This window comes from Acinonyx jubatus, chromosome B2, assembly GCF_027475565.1.
Source record: "Acinonyx jubatus isolate Ajub_Pintada_27869175 chromosome B2, VMU_Ajub_asm_v1.0, whole genome shotgun sequence".
Classification (NCBI taxonomy): Eukaryota; Metazoa; Chordata; class Mammalia; order Carnivora; family Felidae; genus Acinonyx; species Acinonyx jubatus.
In genome coordinates this window covers 1,843,360-1,855,378 of record NC_069385.1, presented here as the reverse complement: position 1 = coordinate 1,855,378, position 12,019 = coordinate 1,843,360, and the positions used below count along the sequence as shown (strand labels likewise).

Genomic DNA, 12,019 nt, shown 5'->3' with positions numbered 1-12,019 from the left:
TGGAGCCGGTGAGGTGACTGTCTGTGGTCCTGGCGGCCCCTGCGGTGCTGGGTGATGGGCAAGGTGGGGCTGGATGCCACAGCCAGGCATTGAAGCAGCCGGCAGGCTCGGGCCCACGTCTTGTCCCCGCTCCGCCGAGTAGCCACGGACCAGCACACCAGTCCGCGCACTCGTACGCACGTGTGCCCTGCGAGTGGACACCCTCCCGGGCTGGGTCCCTGATCTCCGAGGGGATGCCGTGGGAGGACGTCTGGGAGCGTAGGAACACTCGGCCCAGCCTGTGGGTCACTTCTGCGAATCTGTCGCCCAGCGTGGAAACTGGAGTGTGGCAATGATTTACGTGACCCCCTCCTCCCCTCCCTGTCTGAGGTCATCACCAGTTCAAATTTTATTTCAATAGTGTCTTGCATTGAATATTGATGTAGATGCCAATAAAACCTATAAATTATACAATGTTTATAAGTACCTAGAATACTGGTATAACGTCAGGAAGACGACGACCGACTGCACCAGGTGCCTTCCACATGCCCCCCCCCGGGCAGCCTTGCAATTCCATGAGGCAGGTGTGCCCATCACAGCGGTGCCCGCAGGTCTGCGTTGACCATCTCGGAGTACCCGGCCGCTCCCCTCCTGGGAGGAAGGATGCCAGAGGGCAAGAGGCTGAAATTTTGGATGAAGGGAAATTATCTTAAAAGGCCGCGGGAAATGAGTCTTATTTGTGAGGAGAAGGGCGTTGAGTGCTATGAACAAGGAGGCATTTGCTCGGAAAGGAAGGGAAGAACATTTAAGCTGTGTTTGGGAAAATGAGACTTTGCTCTTGGAATCATTTCAGATGTTGCTTAAAATCTAGTGATCACACCATAGGATGACATTCTAAATAGCCAGGGAAGCTTCTGGACTCATGCTTGTTTTTATGGCTTCTTATGTTCCTTATAGGGTGTCCCTTGAGCTTTTGGGTGAGACGTTGTAAACCTTAGCATTTTCCATTTGTTTTTCTTTATGGTTAAAACGCAGACATTTGAAGACGTCAGTAAAACACATTGGGGTGTGTGTTTCTGCGCCGTTCATCCTGAGGGGCTAGGGTTACGTCTTGGCACAATATTAAAGGAATACCACCACGAAAATATGCCTCAAGCGGGGAGCGAGGGGCCGAGGCTGGTGGTCCGATCCTGGGTCCGGGTGCCAGGTGTGGCTTCTGCCCTGAAGACGGTGTCAGTGCCTTACTGCTCGGTCCTGCGTCTTCCTGCGGAGTTTGGGAGTTAAAAAGATTTAGGAGGGGCGCCTTGGGCGTTCATCCGGTTGAGCGTCTGACTAGCTCAGGTCATGATCTCGCGGTTCATGGGTTCGAGCCCCGCGTCGGGCTCTGTGCTGACAGCTCAGAGCCTGGAGCCGGCTTCAGGTTCTGTGTCTCCCTCTCTCTCTGTCCCTCTCTCTCTCTCCTCTCTCTCTCTGTCTGTCTCAAAAATAAATAAACATTAAAAATTTTTTTTTAAGATTTAGGAGCTGCTTCCTTCAGAGGGGTATTACTGTTATTATATACTAATATTACTGGTATCATAAGGGGACAGACAGCCCCTGCGGCAGCTTCTGGCACACTGTCGGTGCTCAATAAATCCTCAGCAGAGAACTGAACTCTCCGTTAGCGACTCCCCTGAGGATAAGACCTCTTCCTTGAAAGCCGTGTTGAGACATAGCCACCCCCAAACCTTTGGATAGTAACTAGATAAGGTGCCCGGGCAGTGGCGGCCGTGTGACGGGACGGGGGGCCCCAGTCACGGACCGCTGCTCCGTCCTGGCCAAAGTCCCCATGGACGGGTTTCCGGTCCTTTCTGCTCTGACGTACTTTTCCTAACGGTAGCAAACGGCCTCCCACTCTGCCCCCCCCGGCTGGCAGCTTGAGATAAGGCCTTGAATGGTGCGCCCACAGCTTGATGTCCTAGTCACTCTCTCCTCACGCTTTTCGGTTGAGGTGACTTAGCCCCTTCTCGTCTGATGTACATGTTGGAAAGATTTCCAAGGCAGTGACGTAAAGCGTGGACTGGAAGGAAGGCCACTGGGCTGGAGACGGAGAGACCAGCGCAGGGGGGAAGCCAGGGACCATCTCGTCAGCCCGCGCCCCCCCACCCCCCCGCCCCAGGAGCAGCAGCAACGGGTGTTGGGAAGGGAAGGCCCACGCGAGATGCTTCCGGTGAAATCCAAGGCCTAACTATCGAGTGTGTTGGCAAGGCCACCGCTGAGTAATTTTTTCAAAGCTCGTCTTACCCGCATGCACACCTGTGTGCCTGTAGCATTTCACGTTTGATCACGGGGACGGCGCGGCCTCACCTCGCTGGCCAGGTCAGCGCCTGAACCGGCGGCCCTCGCAGATCCAAACGCAACCGCACGCGGCCCCCACGGCCCGGCCCGCACCGCTGGCGGGAAGTAACAACCACGTCTAGAACAAATGGCATTGAATTCCACAGCTTATGCCCTCAGCGCCTACCCAGGCCGCTTTCTGGACACGCATTTATTTTTGCAGATACGTGTATATGTGAAGGGACCCGCAGGGAGCCGGGAAGGCACACCCTCCAGTGGCTGTCACGGAAAAATCAAATGTTGGTTGGTTTTCACTTCTTGCTATACAGGCCTGGTCATGAATTTGCATTTTGTCTTAGAATTGGAACCCATTCGGAATGTGTATTTTTGTTTCCACGCTTCAGGAGAAGTAATCTAATGTTGCGTTTCTTGTTGAAGACAGCCTTTGCTCGTGTCCACACAAGATGGCATTGAAGGAGACAGCGGGGCAGGACCCAAAGTCCACGCGTTTTAAAAGCAAAACTTTTAGCCCCACCAGTTATAATGAAATAACATGTCCGAGATGGGACTTCGTCGGTCCTGGGAGAGTCTCACGCCTCACTCGAGAGGTCAAGTGCCCGCAGAGGCCCCTCCCTGGGCCGCTGCACCCCCCCCCCCCGCCCCCCCACCCCCGTCTGTAGCAGAGAACGAGCTCCTCTGGGCGTTCCTCGCGGAGGCGACTTTCCTCTCGTACCAGCGCCCGGCCAGCGTGTCCCCTAGAGGGGAAGGAAATGTTACAGTCCCTGGGGACCATCTGGTCGCTGTCTTAGTTACTCAATTGTGCGGTTCAGTAAAATGCATCCGTAGACAATCTGTAAACCGGGCGTGGCTGCGTTCCACCAAAACTTTGTTTACAAAAACTGGCGACAGGCTGGATTGGCCCGAGGGCTGTGGTCTGTCAACCCCTGCTCAGTGTTACCAGTGCAGCACTGGCTGTGTCTTAACTGCCTTGTTTACGCTTTTTTATTAGGAAACAGTCCTGGTGAAATGTGATCGGGCCACTCACCCGCCGATTAATAACACTTATAGTTTTGAGAGGTAAGTGCTTTGACACAGAAAACAAAGTCACGCAAACATAAATCTTGCGTTAGCATTTGGTTAATGAAATTCACAATTTATCCCATCATTTGCACTAATTGCTAATGAGCAAAGGCAATTGAGTGGAGAAAGCATGTCTTGTCTTTTTTTGTTTAAGTGTATTTATTATTTTGAGACAGAGAGGGTGAGCGGGGGAGGGGCAGAGAGGGGCGAGAGAGAATCTCAAGGAGGCTCCACGCCGACAGCGGCGAACGGGACGCGGGGCTCCAATTCGCGAACCGTGAGATCATGACCTGAGCCGAAGTCAGATGCCTGACTGAGCCCCCCAGGTGCCCCAAGCTTGCCTTTGCTACAAGTAGCGGCGAAGCAGTGGGTGAGCCTGCAAACAGGAAATGAGCTTTGGTCTGTGCACCACACTTTTCAGTGTTTGTGTATTTATTTTGAGAGAGAAAGCGTGAGCGCGTGCGAACAGGGGGTAGGGCCGAGAGAGAGAGGGAGGCGCAGAATCGGAAGCAGGTTCCAGGCTCTGAGCTGTCTGCACAGAGCCCGACGCGGGGCTCGAACCCACGAACCGCGAGATCACGACCTGAGTTGACTTCGGACGCCCAACCGACTGAGCCACCCACGCGCCCCTGTGGGTCACACCTTTTGCAAAAAAGTAACTGACATGGAATCTAGACCTAAATATAACGCATAAAACCACAACACTTTCAGAAGATGACTCAGGAGAAAAGTCTTTGTGACCTCGAGTTAAGCAAAGAGTTCCCAGAAATGCCACAAAAAGCGCGATTTATACAAGAAAACGATGTATCGGGCTTTGCCACAGACACCGTCCGCTCTGTGTGTGTGACGTCACCAGGAGAAAGGGCAGGCGAGCCCCAGGCCAGAGCGAACCTTTGGAAATCACAAAGCTTACCAAGCACTTGTACCCAGCGAGGAAGAGAACAGACCACGCCGTAAGCAGGTGGGCAAAGTGTCAGTACAGACGTTGCAGCCGAGAGACGCCAACGTCCTTAGTTTCGTGGGAGGGCCGGCTGGAAGCCACCGGTCCACGTGGCCCAATGCCGAAACCACGGGCTGGTGGCTGGAGGTGTCAGCGTGGTTGATGCGGACGAAGGTGGCACCGCCCCTTTGGACCCGGTGTTCTGTGACATGAAACGCGCTTTCTATGTGACCCAGACCTTCTGGAAGAGACGAAGGCCTGAGGGTGGAGAACAAGCCAGACTCTGCCAGGAGCTGGGAGGCGGGAGGGGTTGTCCACCGAGAGGCCACAGGGGAGGCCACGGGGGAGACTCGTGCCGAGAGCTGCTCTCCGTCTCGGTGGCGGCCTTGTGTGCACTCGTCCGTGCCCACGGAGCTGCCGCCTCCGTGGCCGAAGCACGGGATCCATTTTAAAAATACAGCCAGTGTTTCAAGGAGACCTGAGGAGGCAAGTGGGCTAATTGTGACGTGTGGGTCCTGATTCAATCCGTAAACTCTGATGCTTTTTTTAACAAGGAAGCTGAAGTGGCCGTGTGGGCTTCAGACACGACACCACTGGGGAAAGGGGGCCTTCCTCAGAGGAAAGGGGCCGGCTGTCAGCGCCAGCTTCTCGTCCGCAGCCCGGCTGCCTCTCCTCGTGCACCTGGAGCGTTCCCTCCCGTGGGCCTTCAGGGCCACCTGTGTCTCGCCGGGCGTTTCGGGTCCTGTGTTGTCTGTGCTCCGAGCGCGAGGAGGGCGAGGCGGGCCACGCCACCCCAGCCCGCTGCCACGGGGCGGGTCTTCGGTCCCCCTCGTGTTCCTGTGGCTTCTCACATGTTCCAAGCACGTCTGTGCAGGTCCCGGGGCTTGGCCTTGTCAGGAGCCCCTGGGCGGGCACTGCGGGTGGAGAAGCCAGGGCCAGCCGCTCACACGCCTTTCCAGGGTCAAGTCTGGGCCGTCGTGTGCCTGCCGCGGCCGTGGGACCCGGGAAGGGGGGCAGGGCGCTGGGGGCGGGGACGCGTCTGTCGGTGTCACGGGGACCCTGTTTTGGGGAGCCGGTGCGGGGGGGCAGCACGCCATACACATTGGGGTCAGACTGAAGGGGAAGGTCTCGATTGTGGTGTTTGGGCTGAACAAAAAAAAGAAAGGAAGGAATTTGTGCCAGTCGCTGTCCATCCAAGCAAGAAGCAAGAATTCACACTTAAATCTCCGTAAGAATTTATTCCGGGGAAGAATTTATTCAGGATTGTCCCACTTCAAAATCAGCAGAGCATATGGGTCTTATGAAATCAGAACACTGTTTATTTTATAAGAGCTTTTGACGGAACTAATAAATGTCAAAATATTTTATTTCAGGGTTGAAAGAAACTCTCAACAGTTTCAGTACTTAGCCCCTTTTAAAAAATAAATATGTGTGAAGGGGAAAATACGTTCCTTCCTAAACAATTCAGGAAAAGTATGAACGGGCCCAGAGTCAGAAGACCGCTGCTATCTTCGAAGTGGGATAAAAATACATTATTATTTTTTAAAATGGCAAATTAAAAGTGGCAGCCATTGACCCAAAATGCCATAAGAAAAATAAGAAGTAATTTCATTATTTTGAGCATAATGGATGTATCAGGTAGTTGAAGGACTCTTGGCTGTGTCCCCCCCCGTTACACGCATTCATGCTGTGATGTCCCCACATGTTTGCGTCGATTCCCGGGGCCGTGAGTTCCCGGAAGGGAACTCAGGGTCGAGCGTTCCCTGAGCTCATGTTACGGGCTGGAGGGGCTGGAGGTGAGCTGACGGTGTCTGCACCGGTCCTGATGTTCTGTTAACCAGGCGTTAACCAGGCAGAGAAGAGAGGACACTCCGGTAGGGAGACAAAAGGGTCAAAGGCACAGAGGAGATAGGAGCAGAGGGTCAGAGACCCCCCTGACCCCCACAGGGTCAGGACCGCAGTGTGGCTGGGCGCACCCGGAGACGGTGGGGGTGCTGGCTGTGTGGAGCGGACCCCCAGGACGGCTTCGCCTTCCCCCTGGCAAGTGAAGATTGGGTTAGCCCTGCCGGTCAGCTGGCCCGCCACCCCCCCGCCCCGGCCCCCGTGCCCACAGCTTCCCGCCAGGACGTGCTTGGACCTGGGGCCTCCCAGCTTCTGGCCTCCACCCAGCTTCTCTGGTGGGAGGCCGGACACCCTGTCGGGCAGCTAACAGCCTCCTGCACCCTTTCCTCCAGTCAGCTCGCGTCTCTAGATGTGTTTCTACGAGGTACAGAGAGGACTTCTGATATAAGAAGAAATACAGGGAACATGTTCCTGCGTAAGGAACACGTAAGAAACGGAAGGAGATGTTACAACACAATCAGCATTGGCCTTTTTCTTTGTTTTCCAGAGCACTTTGTATGTTAGGGATATTGATCTCTTGTCTGTGATTTAAGTTGCAACCGTTTTTCCAAGTTTGTTATTTTATCTTGTTTTTGCTTCTGACAGCTCTTACCTGTGCCAAAGCTGCCCCCCTGTTAACTTAATTACAGTGACAAAGGCCACCAGGTTAGAGAAGAATAAACCCACGTGTTGTGATATTTGTGTGGTTTGACTTCTCACATTAAACTTACGACCTGTCTGGAACATCCTAGAATAGTGTCTAAGGGATGGATCCCATTTTACGTTTTTCCATGTACCTCCCCAGTTAGTGACACCACTTAGCGAAACACATCTTTTCCCCGCTAATCTGAGATGCTTCCTTTATGATACAGCTGGCACACGCGGGTCCAGTTCTAGACTTGTCTCGGGTCCCCTGGACGCCCCCTCCCCCGGCCACAGCCTCGGGTGCAGGCTTCACAGCCCACGGAGGGTCCCCAGGGACAGTCTCACCCCTGCTCCTTCTCCCCCCCCCCCCCGGGGGTTTCCTTTCTGTTCTGACCTCTTGTTCTGCCAACGCAATTGTATAATCACATTACCTGGCTCCAGAGAAAAACATGATGGCATCTGTGGTACTTGGGGGGTGTTTTCGGGGGGGAGTAAGGCAAGTTTAGAAACTAACTTTGGAAAAGGCTGACTTCCTCACAGAGTTGAGTCTTGCTGTCCACGTACGTGGTCTGTCTTTTTATTTGCTTGAGTTCGGTTATGTCTTTCAGCAGAGCTTTAGAGCTTTCTCCGTACAGGATGTGAACATTGCTCATGAGGGTTACGGCTGGGTTTTCACTTTGCTTTCCTCCCGCCATTGGTGGGAACTTCCTCCCACGGTATCTTCTGACTCAGCTGTTCATGTGCACGAGTGTGACTGATGTTTGCACGGATCCACGAGGCCCGCCACCTCTCTCGCTGCCCCTGCGCAAAGTCGCGTCCTTTGACTCTGGAGGGGCCGGTGCACGACCACACGTCACGTCCAGTGGAGTCAGTGTCCCGCCCGGATCTACGTCATCGCTTCCCTGTGTCCACCTGGGCTCCTGAGTAATGAGTGTTACCAAGTGCAGGTGGCACAGGGCCCTTGACCTTGGCTTCACGTTGGTGGCAAAGGCCTGAGTGTTTAAGTAAGACGTTCACAAAGCCTCAACTAGTTACTATTTAGGAAAAGTTTGCCGACCCCTACTATAGATTAGAGATTTAGAAGATGTTTGGCCAGTGGCCGGGGGAATGCCTTGTTTGAATCGTGATTTTTAAAGGCTGACAGGAAAAATAAGCCCACCGGAGAGCTGGAGAAACGTCAGAGAACACTGGACGGCTTTGGGGGTGACAGTAAGGAATTACTGCTAGTTTTCCAAAATGTGGTGACGGTGACATTGTGATGTTTTTGGAACAGTCACGTCCTTTTCAGACACACATCGAAACATTTGCAGACAAAGCAGATGGACACGAGGCCAGCTTCAACCGGCTGCGGGCAGAGGGCGGGTTTGTGCAAAGTAGACGGGCCCTGGGGAGTTGGGGGACAAGTTAAAAAACAGATTCAAGAGCTCAGCATCGCACCCCTTGCTCCAAACGCCCTCCTGATCATGCGTGATGACCCACATTGTATAAGGGATGCCTCTGAAGTTTAAAATTAATCCTGCTTTGGGGCGCCTGGGTGGTTCGGTCACTTAAGCGCCAACTTCGGCTCAGGTCATGATCTCACGGTTGGTGGGTTCGAGCCCTGCGTCTGGCTCTGTGCTGACAGCTCGGAGCCTGGAGCCTGCTTCAGATTCTGTGTCTCCCTCACTCTCTACCCCTCCCCGACTCTCTCTCTGTCTCTCTCTCTCTCAAAAATCCGGGCACCTGAGTGGCTCAGTCAGTTTTGAGTCCTGACTTCCACTCAGGTCATGATCTCACGGCTCATGGGTTCGAGCCCCACGTCGGGCTCTGTGCTGAGAGCTCGGAGCCTGGAGCCTCCTTCGGATTCTGTGTCTCCTTCTCTCTCTACCCTTCCCCACTTGTGCTCTGTCTTTCTCTATCAAAAATAAATACATGTAGGGACACCTGGCTGGCTCAGTCGGTTAAATGTGCGACTTCGGCTCAGATCACGATCTTGTGGTTCGTAGGTTCAAGCTCCGGGTCGGGCTCTGTGCTGACAGTTCAGAGCCTGGAGCCTGCTTCCGATTCTGTGTCTCCCTCTCTCTCTGCCCCTCCCCGGCTCTCTCTCTCTCTCTCTCTCTCTCTCTCTCTCAAAAATCAGGGCACCTGAGTGGCTCAGTCAGTTTTGAGTCCCGACTTCCACTTGGGTCATGATCTCACGGTTCATGGGTTCGAGCCCCGTGTCGGGCTCTGTGCTGGCGGCTCGGAGCCTGGAGCCTGTTTCGGATTCCGTGTCTCCCTCTCTCTCTGCCCCTCCCCCATCCATGCTCTTTCTCTCCCTCAAAAATAAATAAACATTAAAAAGTAAAATAAAATTAATCCTGCTTCTAGAGATAACAGGGATCAATTGGACATTATGAAACGTTTTAAAAATGAAAGAAGAGAAAAGTTTGGTTCCAGCCGAATACAAACCTGTATCTCAGGAGACTAAGCTTGGATGCAGGGTGCACTCGATTCAGTACATCTGCGCCCGGCGTGCTTTGCTTTGCGCGCTGGGTAGTCTGGCACAAAGCCCGCTCTGCGGCTGCATTCCGGTCTTGTTTCAAATTGTGCAGTGAACTGCATTTTTTGGAAGTCCTTCCTGCTTGGCTGTATTTGTGGGAGCTTCTAAACACAGAGCCACACTGATTCCCTCACACAGCAGACACCCGGTCCTGGTGCCCAGCTAACCTGGGGCCTAGGAAAACAATATTGTTTGTTAAGAGCTCCAGCATAAAAATCAAATACTGTGTATCAAATGTTGCCTGGAGTATGATTTTTACACTATTATTGTTGGACCCACTTAAGTGGAGCTAATTTAGTTCCGGGATAATTACATGGTATCCTTTCTTTCTTTCTTTCTTTTTCTTTTTCTTTTTTTTTTTTTTTTTTTTTTTTTTTTTTTTTGCTTGCTTGCTTGCTTTTTCTTTCTGCTTTGTAAGCATTCATAATTTTGCTTATTGTGTTTTTATAACACAGGAGACAATTCTTCCGTCTTCCTTAACCTCTGTTAGCTTGAAAGGCCATGGAATTAACTTTTTCTTGTTGAAGAAAAAAAAGGATCTTGACGATGTTGGGGCTCATATGGGAAGTGGATGAAGATAGTGTTCTCGGCAGGTTTTCCTGTTTGGTTACTGAGGTAAATCTCTTTTTCTTCCAACTGTGCATCATCTTCCCTGTGCCTCTCAGAGTTTATGGCCCCGCGGAATCCCAGCAAGTGGAATTTGGGGATGTGTGCCCCCTGCTTACGTCACTCTTGGACGGGTGAGTTATAATATCTCCAAGGTCAGTGATCACAGTTACAGGCAGATCTCATTCCTGCTACAGGATGAGCGTATCACGTTAGAGCCTGAGCATTTTATACAACGCAGAGCAACCCGTAGCCCCGTTGTTGATTAGTGGCCATGGGCGGTGGGGGGGGCTGGGTGTGTCAGGAGAAGGACCAAGCGGGACTCGAGGGAGGGCGTCTGTGAGCACACCTGCCTGGGGTCCTAAAGATGTTCTAGTCACGTGTGTGCGGGCTGACGGCCGTGAGCACCTGCTCTGGTTCTCTCTGGGATTCTTTGTGCATTTTAGAATTTTCAGGAGGTCTGTGAAGCACGTTAACTCTAGATTGAGGGACTCACCAGCCCTTCGAGAAGGGGCCTCTGGCCCCGGGTCCCACCTTCGGAGTTGCTGTGTCTTCAGCAACGAGTGGAGCCAGGTTTGTGTAGCTGACACAGAACGCCAGGACTTCCTACTTCAGGGTGCCTGGAGGAACCCCAGTTTGGAGGCGGAGGCTGCGCGCAGTGTCCTGAAGAAGGCGTGTTTGTGTTTGCCCAGCAAAGGCTGCCACACGGCCAACGTCGGCAGCACGGAAGCTGGAACGACAGGGCTGTCTCCGCCCGCGGCGTTCTAGCATCCAAACGCACGGCGGGGGCCGGGCCCTCACGGGAGAGCCACGTGGCTCTTGTGGCACACGCCCGCGGGCCCACCTTGCACTATGACAGCTTCTGCTGCAGGTCTTCTCCAGGAAGAGCTGAATGTGGGGGCTTTTGTATCCTCCCCCAAAAGTTCTTCCACTGGGAGCCACGGGCGAGCTCTGTTTTCTTTTAAGCAGGCCTCTCTTTTGTAAGCAGGTTCCAGAAATAGAAAAGGCGTGGTGGTTGCACGGTCGTCCCCAGAGCTGCCTTTCCATTTTAAATGCGAAACAGATGGCCTTGTTAAGTCCTGAGAGGCTTTCTTCAAGAGGCTTCCTTCCTCTCCACGTCCCTAAAGGGTTCGAATGGTCCCCGTCAGGGCTCGCTTATCTGCTGCTGTGGTCCAAGGTTGCACACACCTGTCGTCGGGGCAGGTGCGGGCAGGCTTTTGTTACCGAAAACGCCGGGTGGTAGGCCTCCTGGGTCCCTGCTAAAGGCAGCGGCCAGTCAGAACACTCTGCAAGGTCCTGTGATCGAAGCAACAGCCTCTGTGAGTTTGGCTTGCTGGGGATCCTTCAGGCTGTCCATCGATTAAAGGTCGATCAGTTAAATCAGCGTCTCTGAGGTGGGCCCTGAGCCACCTCTGAGGTGCACGGTCTCACCTCCCCCGTGACGTGACGGGGGTCAGGGCTTAGCATTCCGCCCCTGGAGGTCTGGGACACCTGTACCCGCACAGCCCCGCCTATAAATCCCTATCATTTATCTATTTATATCATATCCTATAAATTTACATCTATTTCAAATACTGTTTCCGTGTTCCCATCTTTCCGTTGTTTCGGGCTGAAGAAACAGCTGGAAGGAAATGTAGAGGGCCAGCCACCGTCCGTGTCCCCTGGGACGTGACCCGTCTGGGGGGTGTGGGGGGCCGCTCGCCTGTCAGAAACGCTGTGGCACACACCGGCTGACCGTGGGTGTGGAAACACCCCGCCCCTTGAACTAACAAAGCACAAGAATATGCAACGATCGATCGTTAAGCACGATGCTGTCAGCAAAGCCCCGGGTCATGTGCCTGATGGGGAGATATCGTAGGACGGCCCAGGACAGCGTGCAGACCTCTGAGTCGTTCCACGTGCATCAGAAGCCCCAGCTGACCGGGCTGCACGGAAGGCGGACGGGGACAACGGGGGGTCTCGCTCAGGCTGGAATCCCCGCGCGCGCCTTGAGCGCAGGGCGCCCGCAGCGGGCGCCTGGAGGAAACACGGAGTCGCCGAGGAGAAGCAGG

General features: G+C 53.6%; 1 protein-coding gene across 1 annotated transcript in view; it reads left to right on the top strand.

Annotated features, from left to right (window-relative positions):
- The window catches only part of KIF25 (kinesin family member 25), a 46,132-nt gene that overhangs the window by 26,583 nt on the left and 7,530 nt on the right, over positions 1–12,019 (top strand). The window contains exons 8-9 of the mRNA XM_027056451.2: positions 3,305–3,372; positions 10,028–10,102. Of these exons, the coding sequence (XP_026912252.2) occupies positions 3,305–3,372; positions 10,028–10,102 (143 nt within the window). The remainder of the gene's footprint in view (positions 1–3,304; positions 3,373–10,027; positions 10,103–12,019) is intronic.